At 44.1% G+C, this 20,219-nt stretch overlaps 1 protein-coding gene across 4 annotated transcripts; it reads right to left on the minus strand.

The window, feature by feature from the left end:
- Positions 1 to 2,638: 2,638 nt before the first annotated feature.
- On the minus strand, positions 2,639 to 19,365 carry LOC309527553 (malignant fibrous histiocytoma-amplified sequence 1 homolog). Of its 4 annotated transcripts, XM_082214379.1 has the most exons (11): positions 19,128 to 19,365; positions 16,830 to 17,709; positions 15,649 to 15,940; positions 14,031 to 14,220; positions 12,386 to 12,576; positions 10,812 to 11,293; positions 10,072 to 10,229; positions 8,171 to 8,330; positions 5,440 to 5,510; positions 3,972 to 4,072; positions 2,639 to 3,144 (listed from the first exon to the last, which is right to left on the minus strand). In XM_082214379.1, exons 1-11 carry the CDS (start codon positions 19,144 to 19,146, stop codon positions 3,127 to 3,129), a joined length of 2,562 nt encoding a protein of 853 aa, XP_082070505.1. In that variant the 5' UTR covers positions 19,147 to 19,365; the 3' UTR covers positions 2,639 to 3,126. The 4 variants fall into 4 exon arrangements, 3 of the variants coding, with proteins under 3 accessions (XP_082070505.1, XP_082070504.1, XP_082070506.1); XM_082214378.1 differs by lacking the exon at positions 19,128 to 19,365 and having other exon boundaries at positions 16,830 to 17,901; XR_014217261.1 differs by lacking the exons at positions 2,639 to 3,144; positions 3,972 to 4,072; positions 10,072 to 10,229; positions 19,128 to 19,365 and having other exon boundaries at positions 16,830 to 17,927.
- Between the last annotated feature and the right edge of the window lie 854 nt (positions 19,366 to 20,219).

Here is a 20,219-nt window from a genome sequence, read left to right on the forward strand (position 1 = left end):
CTTCATAAGTGAACTATTCTAGTCAGTTTGGCTTGCTGGGACTGAGAAGAGCTCACAATGTGCATTATATAAAGGGTCAACGGGGCTTTTTCTGAGTTTTTTTACTTTTCTTACCCTCCCACCCTCCTTACCCGGGGTGCTTCTGGGTTTGCTGCAAAAAAATAAATGCAGGCATCCAGGCACCCCACTCTTGTGTTCCTTTCCCCAGAATGCTTTTCAGTGTGGGCAGAAGGTGGCAGATTGCCTGAAGGCCAAGCTTTGATTTTTAGCTTCACACTCCTCCTCTCCTCCCTGAGAGGTTTCAGATGGATACTTTAAGCTGCCTGGTAGTTTGGAGGAGGGGGAGCAATCTTCCCAGCCCCCTTTTTTAGGTGCAAGGAGAAGTGTTTTTAGGTATTTATGATGTATGTTTTGCCTGCTCTTGGTTTTTACTATTTGTGTAGGAGAAACTCTTTGGTGCTTTGCCTATTTTTGAGGTGGGAAGAAGGTTCTGAGCATCTCCAATTTTCCTTTTGTAGTATAGAAATTTTGTGGTGCCCATGACAGGTTCTTAGCTTTCCATATGTGCCCCAAGGGCCCCAAAAGATATGGAAGCTCTGGCTCTATGGGGTAGCAGTGTCATTTGAGAAGTGAATCTCCTGCAGTCTTGGTGACATACAGGCTCAGAGAGGTGCATGCCAGCACTGGTTGTGACACTACGAGGCATCCTGAAGTGCCCAGTGTTATTTATACAAAGCAGTTCTTTGATGTGGGATGATGACCTCTGTCTGTCTAGCCAACTGCACATCTCGAGGGGCAAAGCAGCTCCTCCATCCAGTTATGTTTGGGTCCACAAAGGAAGTGGGTGTGTCTTCAGCTGGGCAGTTTTATCTCAAATAGTTCAGATTGTTAAGCTGGGCAGTTTTATCTCAAATAGTTAAGATTGTGAGGGTTGCAAGCCTAGTCATGGGCAGCTGTGTAAGACATAGCTGTGCAACAAATTCCGCACAGTTGTTTTTATCTGGAGAAGGATGTCCCACAGACTCTTCGCTCACTTCCAGTTTAGAGGAAGTGTGTAGCAGCAGTTCTTGATGGGTGAAATCAAGACCTGCTCTTCCCTTTTGATATGATTTGGGAGTCATGTAGTGACTTTACCCTAATGTTCTTATGAAGGGAATCTTATTTAAATATCTTTGCAGTTTTGGGGTTAACAGCTCCTGTGCCTCCTGCTTTAGGAGTTAGAGAGCTCTTGCATGGATGTGTCTTAAGATGCTCAAGGAGTGGAATATATAAATTTAGCCTTTTGCTCTGGCCAAAACTTTGTAGTCAGGCCGCCTTGTTGGTAGATGGTCTCAAGACGTCATCCGTTAACATTCAGCCTGACCATAGTGTGTGCACAAAAAGCCCTTTTGATAATAGGCCATCAGCAGAGCTTTTTCCCCAGGAAAAAGGGTCGGAGCACACTTCCCTCAGAAGACCCACCCCAGAGCCCAGAGAGGATCTCTTCAGGCTAGGGGGGGGCAGTCTCATCACCAGCCAGAGGTACACAGGAGGGTGGAGCTGGCCGGCCGCCTCAGCATCTCACTGGCTCAGTCACCCCTGAACTTGCGATGCAGAGCCCATCATGACGCTCCAACCAATGGGCAGGCTCTTCCTCGGACTCAACTCTCAGGCCCCAGACTCTCGCCTTGGCGCCCCTGAGAGCCCAGCACCTGCGTGCCCTGCCCCCTAGCGCCTCTGGGTAAGACGCCCCTGCACTTACAGAATCCGTGCTGAACATTACCCACAACTAGCAAGCAGGATCCTATCACTGGCCACTTATGTGGACAAGTGAAATTAAAGGGACTGTAGAGGGCTTCTCAATTTTGGAAGTGGGCTGCAGGCAGAAGTTGAATATGAAAACTCTATCCAAATCATAGCACAAAAACCGCTCGTAAAATTCACAGCCTTTGAAGTGACAAAACTAAGAGCGGAGCCAGCCATAAGCAGAGCACTTGGTTGCCTACAGTGAATGAAGGGAGGGAGGATACGAATAAGATGTGGAATGAAGCCTCTGCCACCTCCCTGTTATAACTATTTTCTCTGTACAACAAAATTCCCCACAAAACAAAAATCTAAAAGCTTGAAAATTCAATATGTGTTTATGGTTGTTTTTTATAGGGGAGGTGTAGGAGAGTTTGTTTCTGGCCCTCTTTATATGATATTGTTATTTATTTATTATTTTTATTATTTATATATTGCCCTTTATCAAAAGATCCCAGGAAAGTGTACATCATTAAGAAGACATTTTGCAGGGCATAGTAAGAGACAGCATATGCTGTCTCTTACTATGCCCTGCAAAATGTCAGAATAACATTTCAAATGTACTGTACGCAGTGCTGAATCAGAGGACTTATTTCTCGAGCAAAGAGGCACCAGCATTACTCCATTAACTCTTGTGAAGCTACACAAGATGCAGGTATTGAATAGAGTGTACTTTTTGTCTTGCTACCTGTCCAGATCCCTTGAGAATGGGCAGCTCAAACACTCCAGCTAATGTGCTTCTGACACGCCTTAACTTTCCTGTTACAGTAATAGTGTATCTGAAAGTTCTACGTATTGTTACTATAATTGCATTCCCTAGTGTTAATATTTTTTGTGGGGGGGGGTCATTCCTACAGGGGTCTCTATGAGCACTTTGGGTTCTCCCTGCCTGTTGATACCAAGCACTGTATTCCTTGTGGCACTTGCTAAAAACATAGTTGTGTAGACAAACTTACCTAGATGCTTAGAAAGCTGCAGTGGATTTTTAATTTTTTTAACTCGGAGGTGTTTTTTACAAACACTTGGTGTATAAATGTTATGAAACAAATAAAATGATTTTTTTTAATTGCATATAATCGACTTAAAGTGAATGATGAATCGTGCTGAAGAATCCCTGCAAATTGTTCTGTATGGTAGAAGTTTATTAGATTGCATACTTGTACTTCTGTTCACATATATCTGTAAATAAATTGGCATTCTACCATGGAATTTGCGTTGCATTTTCAACCTATGGTGGTCAAACAGTCAGTTTAGAATGAAGCGTTTCTAAGGTGCCACATGGACCAAATGTGTCTCTGAAAATCTCTGCAAATGTTGCTGGCAGTTTTTCTTGCATGGTTCTTGTCATTTGTCCAGGATATTCTGCAACAAAACAGGTAATGGGATAAAGCTACAGAAGTGGCCATTTTGTTAAAAGAAGACAACTTAATTTAAAACGTGTCAGAATAAATAATATTTTATGCAAGGACATTCTGGGTCCCTTCACACCATGCATTTAAAGCACCGTGGTACCTCTTTAAACCAGTCATGGGTGCTGAGGGATTGTTAGGCAACCCCTATCCCTCTCCAAGAGCTTGCAGTTTCCCAATCAATCCGTTTTACTAGGGAATTGTACTTCTGTGAGTAGAGCAGGGGTCTGCCTTTGAGTGTAGAGCAAGCAGAGGGGTAATCTCCAACCATAGCACTAGAGTCCTTAGAGGGATTTTCTCTCCATATTAGTGCTGTCAAGATTTCTCTTTCATTATTGCAAATTGCAAATAAATATTGGGTGAGCTTTGCAGGGGTGTTTTTTTAAGCTGTGCTAATAATAAGTCAAACATGCTATATTTGATCACTCTCTAGGAGGAGGAACCAACATGGTGCCCTCCAGCTGTGTTGGACTACAGCTCCCATAATCTCTGGTAAGTGGCCTTGCTGCCTGGTGCTGGTGGGAGTTGGCATCCAGACCTCTCTGGAGGGCACTGTATGGTTACCCTGCTCTAGGGAATTGCAGTCTGAATTTCCTTAATTGGCATAGGAAATTTTGGGGAAACACTCCAGCACTTTTGGGGAGAAAGTGATGAAGATAATAATGCACCTTTTACAGCTATATGGTGCACTCCAACAGGAGTCATCAAGACCGCCTAGACAAAAGTATAAATCCCCAAGAACAAAGCACAGTCAACAGCAGCCCACACATACATGCATACCTGACTTTCCACATGGACAGTGCTGGATCCAAAGGTGGCGTTGCCATAGCTGGTGACATAATACTGTGCAGGGGCCTGGGCAATGCTCCGTTCACTTGGGACTAAAACAAGAACATGGTTAGTTATCCAGCTAGTAAATGCGACTACTGACTGGGTGAATATTTCCCCTCTTCATACTCTTAGTTTTGCATTACTATTTCATATTTCCAGTGGGGTTTTTTTTGTGGTACTCACTGATAATCGCACACCAGTACTTCTTTCTTTTTTATGCTGCCCATGGCAGCCAATTTTTGCTGACACCCCACAGTATTTTTATCGATATAAGAGTGCCAGAACCTTTTCCTTTCTTTCATTCTTTTTAACTAAAAAAGCACTGTGTTTTATGATGCTTTGAGCAAGTAGAGGAGGCAGCCAAAGCACAAACTCTGGGCAGTATGCTAAAATGATAGCCGTAATGGAAATTATGAAGGCCTGAGGGGAGCAAGGACACACTAGGCCAGCGGTGCCAACTTGAATAAAATATTGGGGAGGGGGACCAGGTAAACCCCTACCCAAATAATCGATCACATGACACTGTGCGCACACACACACACACACACCATGCCCATCAATTTGGGAGAGGGGCAGTCCCCTCAAATATTTTATGGGGGGGGTCCCGAAGGGACCGCAGTGCCTAGGAGTTGACTCCTATGCACTGGGCTATGGACATGAGTCAAGAGATGGAAAGCTCCCACCAATCACCTCCTTGCTGTACTTTGGCAAGATCTTTTGGAATTTGCTGCCAAGGAGTGTGGTGGAGTCTCCTACTTTGGAGGTCTTTAAGCAGAGGCTTGACAACCATATGTCAGGACTGCTCTGATGGTGTTTCCTGCTTGGCAGGGGGTTGGACTTGATGGCCCTTGTGGTCTCTTCCAACTCTATGATTCTATGATTCTATCTTCTGATTCAAAACACCCCTACTAGCATGATACTATAATACCAGCAATTACAGTAGCTCCTGTTTTGGCCACAATCCAGTGAAAATGTAAATGTGCTTAAACCCACTGAAATCAATCACTTAACTATTATTTGTTGTCTATATCACCCTCCAACACATTCACAAAACAAAACAGAAGAAGCAACAGGTGCACTTTAGAGGGCAATACAATCATACCTTGTTTCTTGAACAGAATCCGTTCCGGAAGTCCGTTTGACTTTTAAAACCCAAGGTGCGGCTTCCAATTGGCTGCAGCAGTTTCCTGCACTCAATCAGAAACTACAGAAGCAGCATCGGATGTTCAGCTTCCCAAAAAAGTTTGCAAACCGGAACACTTACTTCCAGGTTTGCGGCATTCAGGAGCCAAAACGTTTGAGTCGCAAGGTGTTCGACAACTGAGGTACGACTGTACTTGACAGTCTCTCCTCAGCTCCTGCCCCACACCAGCCAAGTTTAAATGTGTCTACAGCTGAATGAAATCTCCGGTCTCACCTTTTGGTAACAGCAGCTCAGTTTCAAATCGAAAGGCACAAGTTCCACATGTTTTGATTTCTTCTTTGGTCCTTTGGAGAAGGGAAGGAGTACCAAGGCAACAGTAAACAGATTTTGCAATCAAAATATTTATTTTTGGTAACTTTTCAGCTTGAAGGGTGGCGACACAAAGGCTGTGTACACACTACAGCACATTTGAAGTGCATTCCCCCCCCCCCCCCGAAAATAATTCTGGTTTGTTAAGGGCTGCTGGGAATTGCCAGTGCCCAGAATTCCTTTGGTGAAAGAATGGGCTTTAGGGGTATAGTTTGTAAACAGCCTAAGGCAGGGACGTGGTATCTATGACCCTCCAGATCAGATAAATGCTGGACTAGGGATTGTATTCCCACATTGGCCATACTCAAGAGTACACCCCCTGAAATTTATGCACATAACTTAGGTACATTAATTCAAATGTGCCGATTCTGAGTAAAACAATCCTAGAATGCTGGACATACAAAAGCCTATTCAAATCTCACCAAACCACTGCTAAGATCTTTGGGGGGGGGGGAGTACACAATGATTGGTCTGACTGGCGAAATCTGCCCATTTGTGTTGAACTAAAGTAGAAATGTTCCAAAAGGCTTGCAAATACCATCTTGGTAGTCAAGGTAACCCCAGACTAATTGGTGGTTGTTGCAAAAATGAGCTCATATATATTTGTACTCCCTTCCTTTGATGTACAGTCGTACCTCGGAAGTCGAACGGAATCCATTCTGTTCAAATTCCGAAATGTTCCGACTTCCAAAGCACGGCTTCTGATTGGCTGCAGGAAGCTCCTGCAGCCAATTGGAAGCCGTGGAAGCACCGTCGGATGTTCGGCTTCCAAAAGAACGTTCAGAAACCCGGAACACTCACTTCTGGTTTTCGACCGGGAGCCAAAACGTACGAGTTCCAGGGCGTTTGAGAACCAAGGTACGACTGTGTGCTAATTGGTTTGCTTTGCTGTTCTGCTTATCTGTGGATCTTGGGATGCTGGGCTCTAGGCCCAGAGGCAGGAGAAGCTTTGGAGAGCTGCCTCACCATCCAGGTGTGATGGGGTGTTCTGGGCAAACTGACCTATGCTGCTTTGTGCATGAAGGCTGCATGAACGTTTGTTTGGGTGTGGACACCCAGAGCAGAAAGAAGGAGGAACATCAATGCCGCACTTCCCCCATCTCTGTTGGACATCAGAATAGGGGAACATCAGAATAGGGGAAGGAGAGAATGGCCTATGTGAGAATGTTTGTGGCTGGCTCAAAGGAGGCTGGCTGCTATTTCTGGAACTTGACAACTTTGAGAAACTTGCTGCTGGTTACACTATTCATAAAAACCTGACAGCACCTGAGAGTTTTAGCCTATCTGGTTTAAATATTTTCAAACATAAATGTTTATATTTTACATATGCCTTAGATCATGGGTAGGCAAACTAAGGCCCAGGGGCTGGATCTGGCCCAATTGCCTTCTAAATCTGGCTCATGGATGGTCTGGGAATCAGAGTGTTTTTACATGAGTAGAATGTGTGCTTTTATTGAAAATGCATCTCTGGGTTATTTGTGGGGCATAGGAATTCGTTCATTATTTTTTTCCAAAATATAGTCTGTCCCCCCCACAAGGTTGGAGGGACAGTGGACCAGCCCCCTGCTGAAAAAGTTTGCTGACCCCTGCCTTAGATATTTTAAGCATCATCTATTGATGACTTTTTTTTAATAGTCAATATTGCCTATTTTATCATGAATTTAAAATATAGCAATATTTTTATGTTTATTTGGCTTGACATGTTTTGAAATGAATTGGTATTAAGACTGTTGTAATTATGTGTTCTTCCTTCTCCCCCCCCCCCTTGCTCTTGTGTGGTATGAATGGATTTAGACATACTTATGTGGGAAAGAGGCATGCGAACTGAAAGAGCAACAGTAAAAAAGAACTTGCCTGGCCTATTTCACAGGGTTGTTGTGAACATAAAGAAGTATTTGAAATGAGAGAACTTAACTTGTTATGTGTTGCCTATGGTCTCTTTGTGGGAGAAAGAAAAGCTTGATAGATAACTTGTCTGATTTATATATTGTGCAAATTAGCCCCCTGAGGTCTAGCTAGAAGAATGTGAAGCCCAAAGGAGTTTTTAACTGTGTATTGACAAATGTACTTTTTCCTGACTGACGGTCGAATAAAAAGGTTGATGATGATGAAGGAAAAGAAAAAATCAAAACACAACACATCACACATCAAATAAGAGGTGATAAGAAAGATGGACAGTTAATTTGTTTCTTGGTATCACTAGTGGAATATGGTGGAGCATTGGAGCACAAAATGGCCCATTGGAAATATATGAAAATTTTAAAATTGACTTTGATGGGTACAGAGCCATCCTCCTAGTTGCTTTGAATTCAGAGCACTTTGCCTCTGGGCGAACATCAGGGCTTTGTTTGAAATACACTATGTGTTCTCAGGGTATGGCCAAAGCTACTGTAGTTGTAACTTAAACATTATGCAAATAACAAAAGGTACCTGTGTTGGCCTATAAGAAAAAAATCAAAATCCATATTAAGGCATTACCTTTATTAGGCTAACCAAAATGTCGCTAAACAGTGTGCAAGATTTCAAATTCTCCAGAAGCCTTCATCACTGAAGATGGAATTTGCTGTTTTTACTGCTGAAAAGTTAGGAAACTTCATGCTCTCAGGGCAGGGGAGCAGAGGGGTGAGATACTTACACTGTGCTTTTGTCATCCACATCTGGCCAGACAAATTCTGCAGGGCAGCCAGCTGTCCGACAAGGTGTCTTCACACAAAGATGGAGACCAGGCCACTCCTCCAAGAGTTTATTGCTGATGGAGATTATTGTCATCACAAAGTCCCACACCAACTGGAATCCTTTGAAAGACAACAGAGAAACGGAACTAAGTGGGATTTTCTGTCTAGATAGTTGGCTAAAGGGAAATGTTGACAGATGCATCTTTTTAGCCAACAGAAGTTGCCGGCAAAACAATTTATCAGCAATAAATAAATAAATTATCGAAAACAACAAAGCCTCCTGTAGTACCCTAAAGGCAGCAAATCTAGCTTTCATAGACTACAGTCCACTTCATCAGATGCACTAAATGTTACCCCAACTTGCAGGCGTATTTGTACATCATTGGTGAGGAAACTGTAAACAGTGAGATCAGAAGGGAAGAAATGCAGAAAACTGCAGGCATAATTCCTTATTAACAGTGACTGTTCACCAAAAATGTGGTTAACACAAGCATCCTGCCATCAGAAAGGGCAGAGCCACAGCACACATATAAAGTGCATTCAAGCTACATTTAAACCACGTGGTTTCCCCAAAGAATCCTGGGGACTCTAGTTTCTCCCCACAGATCTACAATTCCCAGTATCCTTTGCAAACTACCATTCCCAGGATTCTCTGGAGAAAGTTATGTGCTTTAAAAGGTGTGTTGGGTGTACTTTAAATGTATGGTGTGGGTCTTCCCTCAGCTAATCAACACATCATCAAATAACCCATTATGCTTATTTAATCCACAAGTGAATAGAACTGAAACCAAACAAGTCCCAAAGTTTTGCACTCGTTTTGCACTAAAAATACCCCACGTTTTGTACCACTCTCCAAACTGAAGAATTGATACAGCATACCATGGTTCCCAGTTAACATCCAACATTGTCTGATTCACTCCACACTGGTGCAAAATGCAGGGTTTGTGGTGCAAAAGCTTGGCACTGGTTTGGAGGGGACCCCAAATTTCAGGGCACGTGGTTCATGAAGCTTTCCACTGAATTACATTTAAAAGTTCATTATTATCACTTGTGGGGTTGAATTGGCACAATTTTTAATCACACTACATGTCGACTACATGCCTAGGGCTTGCCGATCGAAAGGTCGGCGGTTCGAATCCCCGCGGCGGGGTGCGCTCCCGCTGTTCGGTCCCAGCGCCTGCCCACCTAGCAGTTCGAAAGCACCTCCGGGTGCAAGTAGATAAATAGGTACCGCTTACCAGCGGGAAGGTAAACGGCGTTCCGTGTGCGGCTCTGGCTCGCCAGAGCAGCGATGTCACGCTGGCCACGTGACCCGGAAGTGTCCCCGGACAGCGCTGGCCCCTGGCCAATAAATGTGAGATGGGCGCACAAACCCCACAGTCTGTCAAGACTGGCCCGTTCGGGCAGGGGTACCTTTTACATGTCGACTCACCAATGTTAGGATGTTTATGTTATCAACTGCTGCCACTGTTAGTAAGGTTTTTATCTTCATCTGTGCTTTTCCACATTTCCCTTCCCCCCCCCGACCTCATTGTTTACAAATCCCTCCCCCAATCATGTATAAATCTACCTACAACTCAGGATAACACTACATGCATCTGAAACTGCCAAATTTAACCTACGCAAAAGTTTTCTGCTGTTTGTGCCTGAGTTTGGTGCTGCCACCATCGGGTCTGTGTTGGCACATCAAATCAAGCTTCAGATTAACGCCCGAAACCAAGCATGATCCTATCTGCTCCAATTTCTCATAAAAGCTTTGCGCTTGATATATGATAATGCTGGCTTTTCAGGTGAAAGACAAAGGAAGGAGATCATTTCTAACATCCAACAAAGTGAGTCAAAGTTTGTCCTTCTGTGGTACCTGCCCTCTCAGCTGGTTTTCTGCACCTGAGTTCAATGTAGCTATATCCTTTCTGGTTGTTCGCTTTGATCAGTAAAGGTTTGCCACTGCAGATGAGCAGGCATATCGCTTTTGCAACCCAGTGGGTTGAGAAGAAAGAGCAAGCTTTAACCATGAGCCTGGAAAGAAAGAAACAACAGCCAATGCCTTCAGATCCCATCATGCATGTGCACAACGTATTTCCTTGGGTGTGCAGCCAGGGAATATATGAATAGATAGATAGATAGATAGATAGATAGATAGATAGATAGACAGACAGACTCATTCTTGGCGGTAAATGATATTGGTTTAATTTATCAAACAAACAAAAGAAACTAAAACTTAACTAAATGTAACTTTTTAAATTAAACTTTACTTAAAAAATACAAACTGATCAAAAGACACACAAAATACCAAAATTTTGCTGTAGTGCAATTTTTGCTTGATAATTTCTGTGGGAAATGTATGTTTGTGGCTGCCCCAGGTTATCAGCAAATTTTCATGACTGCGGCCCAAATTCAAAGGAGATTGCAAACAGCAGAAATTGGTCACAAGCTGGGCCATCACGTCATATGACCTCTATGCAATCAGCAGTCTGTTTAACCAGAGCTTTTTTTTCAGCTGGAACTCACCAGAACTCAGTTCCAGCCCCTCTCAGGTGAGCACAATTGCCATTCTAAGAGGGAGGTGTTCTTGTTAATTTCTGGCACCTTTTTTCCTACCTTTTGAAGAAGCCCTCTGGGATCTCTGGGGAAAAGTAGACACGGATATGAAGGTCTTCTTTGTGGTCTCCTCCCCACATTTTGGAAACCTCCTCACTCTGGTTGAGATAAGTGGGAAATAAGTAGTGAGTTTCCTCATGGCCTTGTGCGGCTTCCCATGGCAATCCAGGCACAAAGACTCGGGCTCTTGGATTGAGCCCCTCTGTATTTCTGACCTCCAGGCAGATCTCAAAGTGCTCCAGCAGGCTAAAGAGCTTCCCCTTCTGAGACCTGCTGCCCACCATTTCCTCAAAGACGTCTCTCATGCCGTCCAGGTAGAGCTGGTGTTTGAGCAAAGCTCTCATGGCCTTCTGGCACAACATGGCCTTTGACTTGAATGCCCACACCCAGTTGGCCCGGTCTCGAATGGTGGCATGTTCTGCTATCAAGATGTCCACAGCAATGCTCTCCAGCTGCTGCGTCAGGCCATACCGGACAAGAGTCTGGAAGAACAGAAGCATAAAAAAAGAGGCATAGAAAAATTAAGTCTTAAATACACGACAGGTAAGGCTCACACTTTCCCTAGATCAGGGGTAGCAAATACATTCTTCAGATGTTTTGGACCACAACTCCCATCAGCCCAAGCCAGCATGATAAGTAGACAGCGATGATGGGAGTTGTAGTTAAAAATATTTGAAAGCACCAAGTTGGGGAAGCCTGCCTAACCCTCTTAGCATATGCTACAGCTATTAGGAGTCATTGAAAGAAAATGGCTTCCAGCAAAGATGTGGTTGGCGGACGGGAATTCAGAACTGGTCTCTCTCAGTAGCTGATACGCACAGGTGAATCAACACACATGCCTGGCTAGTCCATCCCGCTGTATTATCTGCAATCCTATTGTGAGATGCAATGCCGACGCTGATGCAGTGTTTCAAAGATGGCAAGGGGGGGCATGGGGGGGGCACAGACTGTCCCTATAGTCCATCCTTTGCTATCTTTCCAAAATAAACCCTTTTGGAGCAAGTGGTCTCATTTAGACAGTAATTACCTGAAATCCCCATTTTGTGCTAGAACACAACCCAGAAGGTCATAAAAGTCTTGCATTCGCCTCTACAGCTTGCAGTGTGAACATGCTGATCTGAAGGACGTGCCTGCCTTTGGAATGCAAGGGATAAGGCGTGGTGAAGATGCATTACTGATTTCCTCGATTTCCTCGATCAGGTTCAAACTAGATGTGGTTCGTGGGGACAACAAGATGGTGGGCATAACTCCCTCCTGTAATGAGGCATTAACCACTCCCTGGACCCATCTAGCCAATTCCTACCTACTAGATTTTATAGTAGTGTATAAATAAAAGGCACAGAACATCCGTCTGTAAAGCAGTTGGCAACCTCAGGCTGAGCCTTGGCACTCTAAAGGATGTTGTCTGTTGATCTCCTAGAAAACTTTCTGCTGTGACATGGTAAATAAATAAATGCTACACACTTGTGTGGCACCTCCATTTTCATTCTCCTTCTAGCTAACTTCAGAGAATCAACGTTTCTACAGCATAAAGAGATCTGGTGTGGAAGCAGCCAAGGACACCTGGCACTCACTTTGAAGATGGTTATGAGAATGTCCGGGCATAGAAACACCGTGCTCTCCAGCTGCTTGACCTCTTCGTACCACACGATTAGCCCAATGCGGTGAAGGTATCTCAGGATATCCCGCAGAAGTTCTACATCAAGGTGGGTCAGGTGATACTGACGGGAAAGCTCTCTGTGTAACAAACTCAGATCCATCATACCTAAAGGACCATTAGAAGAAGACTTGTTTCTAGTGACTGCAAGGGATCCACAGAACGAAATACTTTGAGTAAGCAGGTTTGGGATCAGCCTGTCCGTAGAATGGGATGGATGGATTTGTCAAATTAGGATTATCTCCGTTTCTCATATTTCCACCCCTAAACCCATTTATCCACGTTTCCACATGACTTGGCTATTTATTTATAAATTTTGAAGAACAGCTGTCTGTCTTTCAGTTTGTGTATTGTTTCACAAAGTGTGAATTACCGTATTTTTCGCTCTATAAGACGCACCAGACCACAAGATGCACCTACTTTTTGGAGGAGGAAAACAAGAAAACAAATATTCTGAATCTCAGAAGCCAGAACAGCAAGAGGGATCGCTGCACAGTGAAAGCCCTCTTGCTGTTCTGGCTTCTGGGATAGCTGCGCAGCCTGCATTCGCTCCAGAAGACGAACACACATTTCCCTTTCCCCTTACTTTTTACGAGGGAAAAAGTGAGTCTTATAGAGCAAAAAATACAGTAGGTAAGGTTCGCCTCTAGATGTGATCTGAAAGTCTTCCCCATCCCTGTCTATAAGTGATTGAAATGCTGTAGTTCTGCTGTTGAAGCAGAACTAGAGGAGGACAGTAAATACTAGAGAGGTCAGTGCTAATGAAGAATCACATCCTTACTTAAGCTGGCTCCTCCAGGTGGTTAACAACTATTCTGGAATTCATTGTAGATCTGGGAATGTGAAAATGTTCCCATAGTTTTAAATTTGAATGTTTGGGGAGTTTTCTCTGTGGTCTTGCTGCAGAAGGGGATCAGGGCCATCAACCAGTGATCATTTTGTTTTATTTTATATGCTTTATGCTTGGTTCAAATGTTATTATGCTTTAATTGGATTTTTATGCTTTTACTGGATTTTTATTATGTTTAAAACAGGGGCCTGCTCAACTTTTCAGGCTGAGTGGACTATAAAAATAAGCAAATTGACCACAGAAGAGAAGCTAGTATCAGCCTCCTGCTATTGTCCTGAGGGACAGCTGTCTGAGAGACTGCCTCAGAGACTTTGGTTCTCCCCCAAGCAATCTAGAGGCCATCACCCTTATTGCAAGTGTTTATGAAGAGGCTGTGATGGTGGCTGTGTATTTCAGTGAAATACACTCTATACATAGAAAACTGCCATCTACTGAGTCTGACTATTGGTGCATCTTGCTCAGTTTTCATCTATGCTGATGATCTCCAGGGTTTCAAGGCAAGGGAGTCTTTCCCAAGAGATGCTGGGGAATGAACTGGGAACCTTCCACATGCGACGAAAGCAGATATACTACCCCAAGCAACATCTCTTCCCAAATGTTCAGAAGGACCCTGTTCTGTATCATGACTTCACCTATTCAAGGGCTAGGATCTTGCATTTAAGAGGGGGAAGAGAGGGGAGGCGCAAAATGCCCATTCATAACAGTTACTTGCCATGCTCTGCCAACTCTTCATTTTTTTGCACAATATTCACAATTGCAGCTTCTACTTGCTTGTAGATAGGGGGCAGCACTTGGATGACATTCGGGAAGACAGCTTCATTCTTGACGTGCTTCAGAATTGTGCCTTCGAGTGTTTTGATGTCCTCGTAATCCATGCAATTGACGGGAACAAGGTCCAAAACCTGGGGCAAAAAAATATACAGATGCCACAAACAAACAAACCAAAACTCCAAACAGTTTACAAGCAAGCAATAGATGCAAACAACCGAAGACTCAGATTGGCATCTTGTTATTCTGGTGGGCAGTCCATGGTTTATGCATGCTGGTGGCCAGGGGGTTTGCTCGTGTCATAGAACTTGAGATTCCTACAATCAAACTAAATCTCTAGATGGACATGAGATTCAGAACAGATGAAAGGAAGTATCTTATTCATAAGTGAAAGAAGTCATCTGTCAGTGGTGGTTGGCTGCATCCTCCCAGATCTGAAGATTTATGCCTCAAAGAATCAACTGCTGGGGAACAATAACTTCAGGTTCCACTTGTGGGTGCCTACAGGCACAAGGCTAGCCACTACTGGAAGCAGGTCGCTGGGCACGGCCAGAGGAAAAACGGGGTGGGTCAACTCATATAAATTTTACCTTTGTACAGCAGGATATCTTGTAATTCACTCACACACTGCTCTCGGTCCTGCATTCAGGCAAGTGAGAGACATTATCAAAGTTCAAGGACACATTCCAGCTGGGCCGAAGCACTCGTGGAAGGTGTAAAAGTAAGGCCAGTGAGTGGTGTGGGCTGGCAAAAGGGGGATGTGCTTAGGGCGGGTCTCAGTGGCCTGCAGCATTAGTCTCAAGGGCCACTGAGGGTGACCTTGTGGGACATATTTGGCCCCCAGACCGGAGGTTCCCACCCCTGGAATGAATGGACTTTTGGTCTGCTCTAGGCAACTTCTTTTGTTCTTAAGGTTCAATGTCCCAGCCTCCAAAATGTCTATATACCCCCCCCCCACCAACAAAGATGCTGCTTGTTCACATCCTACTTTTGACTAAGGAGTTGACAAATTGGGGGCCAGATGGCAACACGCACAAGAGAGCCATGTTACTGCCTGTGCTTTCTGACTGGTGTATGGAAAAGCACATGAATCTGACCTTTGAATAGTTTGTAAGTAAACTATTTTTAACTTCCCAAACATGTTTTTCCTCCTATGATGGGGAAATGGGAAGTTTTGGAACTCACAAGGACATATTTTAAAGGTCCAACAGTCTATTTTTACACATTTCACTTTTCTGCATATTTTGTGATTTTAAATCTCTGCTCACCCAAGGGTACTTGTCCCAAACCTGAATCTTGGCATCCAGGGAATTCTCTTTTTATCTACTAAATTTTTCTTTCCCAACCAACACACTCTTGGGAGTTTACATCACATCATATTCTGTAATGCAGGGACTGGAAACTTGTGGCCTCCCAGATGTTGTTGGACTCCTAACTCAGGTCAAGCCACAGGCATTGTTACTGATGTTCAGGGAGTTCTGTCCAACATCTGACGGGCCACAGGTTTCTCACCCCTGATGTAGGGCATCCTAAATATTCAAAATACACCACATTTTCCTCACCGTAAGGGTGCATTGCTCCATTTCCTTCAGCCTATTCCACTGGTCCACAAAGAACTCTGATTCCTCATTGTCCTCCAGGTTGGCAATGAGATGGGCTAAGGTGCTCTTTCTCTCATCCAGCATGTCCTGGATCTTGCTCATTATATCCTCTTTCTTTTCTTTAACCTCCTGCTCACAACAAACATCTATGTGCGTTCCAACGGGAAGGACCACAGAATTGGGCACTCGCATAAAGAGGTTGTTAATCCAAAATCCAACAAGCTCCTTGAAGGAGTCATCGCTCCGCTGATACCTGAAAAAGGGAAGTTCCAGATCACTCACAGACTCAGCCCGCTGCCCTGACATTCTTTGGGTAAACAAATTTGTTTCTCTAATATTGGTAGCTCACAAAGAGAGTGAGGTCACATTCACAATATGCACTTAAAGCACACGATTTCCCCCAAAGAGTCCCGGGAACTGTGGTTTGTTAGGCGTGCTGGGAATTGTAGTTTTCTGTGGGTAAAGTACAGCTCCCATTTTCTTTCAGGGAATGATAAATGCTTTAAATACATGTTGTGGATGCGACCGGAGCTTAATACAGATATTAAGAAGTGGCCTCTGCTATGAGAAAAATATATTCTTCCCAGCTTGCAATTGTGGCACTTGTGAAAATATCCATAAGAAGAGAGTAATAATGATTTTCCATAAAAGTAATATTAATTGATTGGTGGTGGCCAAGCAAAAAAGATTTCACTCAGTGAATAATGGAAAGCATGCTTTGTTGCTGTCTTTTTTAATTTAGATGGGGTGCAATGATGAGTAGTGCACCTCAATGTCTAACTAAGGCCTCTGCAATAGGCTTTAGCATGCAGTGCAAGCCTATGCAAGTTTGCTTGAAAGTGTTCAGTGGAGCTTACTCCAAGTGTGCATAAGATTTAAGACTTCATTAGCTCACTGCTCTCTGATGGGCATACAGTACTAGCAGGGATAAAACTCCTGCAATTATAGAGTTTCTGGCTGACAAAAAAAGCTAACTTCATACCCAGGAGTACAAATTTAGCCAGACAACACATTTAAATCCCATTCACTTATAAACAGGAATGTGAAGCACACATGTAAATCGACCCCGCTGGTGCCAACAGGACCTAAAAGCCACGCTCCCCTTTGCCCTCCCTTCGCAAGGTAAGGAAGATGACACTTACTGCTGAAAGTTAATGACCAAGATGACCAGAGCCTGTGGGGTGATGAACATGTGGTGAGTCATATAGTATTCCAATTGGCCAGCAAAGTCCCAGAAGAGAAAAGTGAAGCCTTGGATCTGGAACTCGCTGATCTCAATCCCAACGGTCCGCTCTTCCTCCGACATTCGAACTATTTGCCTTTGCTTCAGGCTTTTGCAAATGGTGGACTTCCCTGCTAAGGACATCCCCAGGAACATGGTCTTGACTCGCCTGTCCTCTTCCGCTCGGCTGTTTTGCAGCTGGTCAAAGTAGCTGATGATCTGCCTGAGGCCTCCTGCACAGACCTCATAGGGAGGCTCCCGGAGAGGATTCCCGCTGACCTTGAACATCTTCAGAGGCAGCTCCTTGAACATCTTCATGGGAAGCTGGCGCAGCTTGTTGTTATACAGGTAGAGCTCTTGCAAACATTTCAGCTCCAAGACCGCCAAAGGGATAGCTAGGAACAAGTTGTTGGACAGGTTGAGGTACTGGAGGCTGCTGCAACAGACTGCCAGGTCCTTGGGAAGCCTATCTAAGCGGTTGTTGTTCAGTCGAAGATGTCTCAACTTTGGAAGGCAGGAAAAGACTCCCTCTGGGATAACACGGATTTGGTTCTGATTGAGTTCCAGCTTCTCCAGATGGACCAAGCGCCTGATTTCCTCTGGAAAGTCTATGATATCATTTTTAGACAAAACCAGCTTTTTCAGGTTGCAAAGTTTTGCAATCCCAGGGAGCTGTTTCAGCTTGTTCCGGTCTAAATTCAAGCTTTCTATGCCATTATTTTGCAGGACCTCAGGTGGAACCACTCGGAGCCTAAGTCTGGAAAGTGTCACTTCATTGCGGTAGTCTTCTTGCCCTTGATCTGATGAACAGAGGGCACAAGATACTGGATTTATCATCAAGAAAAAGGACCATTGCTTCCAAGTGAGTAGCTTGCCAGACACTGCTGAAATTACCGTATTTTTTGCTCTATAAGACTCACCTTTTCCGTCCTAAAAAGGGGAAATGTGTGTGCGTCTTATGGAGCGAATGCAGGCTGCACAGCTATCCCAGAAGCCAGAACAGCAAGAGGGATTGCTGCTTTCACTGCGGAGTGATCCCTCTTGCTGTTCTGGCTTCTGAGATTCAGAATATATTTTTTCTTGTTTTCCTCCTCCAAAAACTAGGTGCGTCTTGTAGAGTGAAAAATACGGTATTTCATGCCGCACGCACACATGTTAACGCTCCAGCTCTTAACCGTGTAATGCTAAACCCTTTTACTAGGGACAAAACCTAATTGTTTAGAGAGGGAATTATTTCTGACAAACATACAGAGAATTTTACCGTACATCACTTCATCTGGAATTAACCTTTTTCTACTGTTTAGCTGCCTGGTTCTGAGTATAGGAGGGTAGTTAAATTATAGCCAGGTTGCTGTAACTGTATGTGCACGTAAATGCAAGAGAAATTGGAGACAGGATGGGGTAGGACTTGTGATATGCTTAAGGTCCTACATAGCCCACTCTTTTATTTTATGTTTGTTTGTATGTATGTATTTATTTTATTTATATCCTGCCTTTCCTCTAAGGAGCTCAAGGTGGCAGGCATGGTTTTCTTCCTCCCTACTGTATCCTCACAACAACCCTGTGAGGTGGGTTAAGACAAAGAAGCTGACTGGTCCAAGACCACCCAGTGCATTTTTGCATTTTCAGTCAGACGTCATTCTCACAGAGCTCAACAAATGAGGCAGGATTTAAAATATAAGTATGCCCCCTACCACCAGCTCTCATTTCAATACAGTTCCTCTAATACTCATTTCAATACAGTTCCTCTAACCAGGCCTACTTCTGAACACATTATTTGAAAAAAAGATCCACTGCATTGAACACAAAGAGCATAATAAAAGGGACTCATAAGAGACAGGAACAGCCTGTGCTGTTGGGGGCTTCCTCTGGCCTTTTCACTGCTGCAGCTCCCGTAGCTGAGGAGTTAAGCAGCCGTAGTTGAAAAGGTCAGCTTTAAAACATCTTGCCTCTTCTGTCTGTCAATGTTGCAATGAGAAGGACTGAGAAAGTTCTGATTCTATGCACAGCCTGTGCCAAAACCTGAACATATGTCTCTTGGCACAGGATTACTATTTTAAAGATGGCAAGTTCTCTCTCTCATCCTAACAAGTGGCAGGCAGGCCCAGCATCAGCCCCCAGCACCTGACCAAGCCCTCCTCCAGCACGGCCCCTTCCATTGTTTTTCTACTCCACTCCAAGCAGCAGCAATCAGTAGGAAACAAAGGCAGGTACTCACTAGATCCATGCTGGGCCATGTTGTTGTCCTGCCGCTCCCTGCTTCACAAGCCACGGCTATATCCTTCTGACGTAACCATCTGCTTTCATTTCCTCAATTCTCTCTTTCAAAAGCCTTTACCTCCTTCTTCTTCCCACAATTAATTGCGCAAGATGTGAAACTTTGTGTGGGGCAAAATTGAAGGCGCAACACAGTTAAAATCACCACAGCCGTTTCCCCAGTATATGATTGCCAGTGAAATGGGATATATATATATATATATATATTTGCTTTCGTAGATTTTCACGGGTACAGGAATGCAGGTTTTGGTGTCTTCGGGTGTCTTCCCGTGTAAGAGTCGGGGTGTCTGTGCGACGTTTCGACGAGGTCTCACTCGTCATCTTCAGGCTGGTGCTTTCGGCTTCTTGTTACTGGAACTTGTTCCAGTAACAAGAAGCCGAAAGCACCAGCCTGAAGATGACGAGTGAGACCTCGTCGAAACGTCGCACAGACACCCCGACTCTTACACGGGAAGACACCCGAAGACACCAAAACCTGCATATATATATATATATATATATATATATATATTCGTTTCGACGAGTGAGACCTCGTCGAAACGTCGCACAGACACGTTTCGACGAGTGAGACCTCGTCGAAACGTCGCACAGACACCCCGACTCTTACACGGGAAGACACCCGAAGACACCAAAACCTGCATTCCTGTACCCGTGAAAATCTACGAAAGCATATATATATATATATATATGCTTTCGTAGATTTTCACGGGTATAGGAATGCAGGTTTTGGTGTCTTCGGGTGTCTTCCCGTGTAAGAGTCGGGGTGTCTGTGCGACGTTTCGACGAGGTCTCACTCGTCATCTTCAGGCTGGTGCTTTCGGCTTCTTGTTACTGGAACAGTTATAGTAACAAGTAACAAGAAGCCGAAAGCACCAGCCTGAAGATGACGAGTGAGACCTCGTCGAAACGTCGCACAGACACCCCGACTCTTACACGGGAAGACACCCGAAGACACCAAAACCTGCATATATATATATATATATATATATATATATATATATATATATATATATTCCTTCACACTCGCAGGTGT

The sequence above is a fragment of the Podarcis vaucheri genome (assembly GCF_965113315.1).
Source record: "Podarcis vaucheri genome assembly, chromosome: 1".
NCBI lineage: Eukaryota > Metazoa > Chordata > Lepidosauria > Squamata > Lacertidae > Podarcis > Podarcis vaucheri.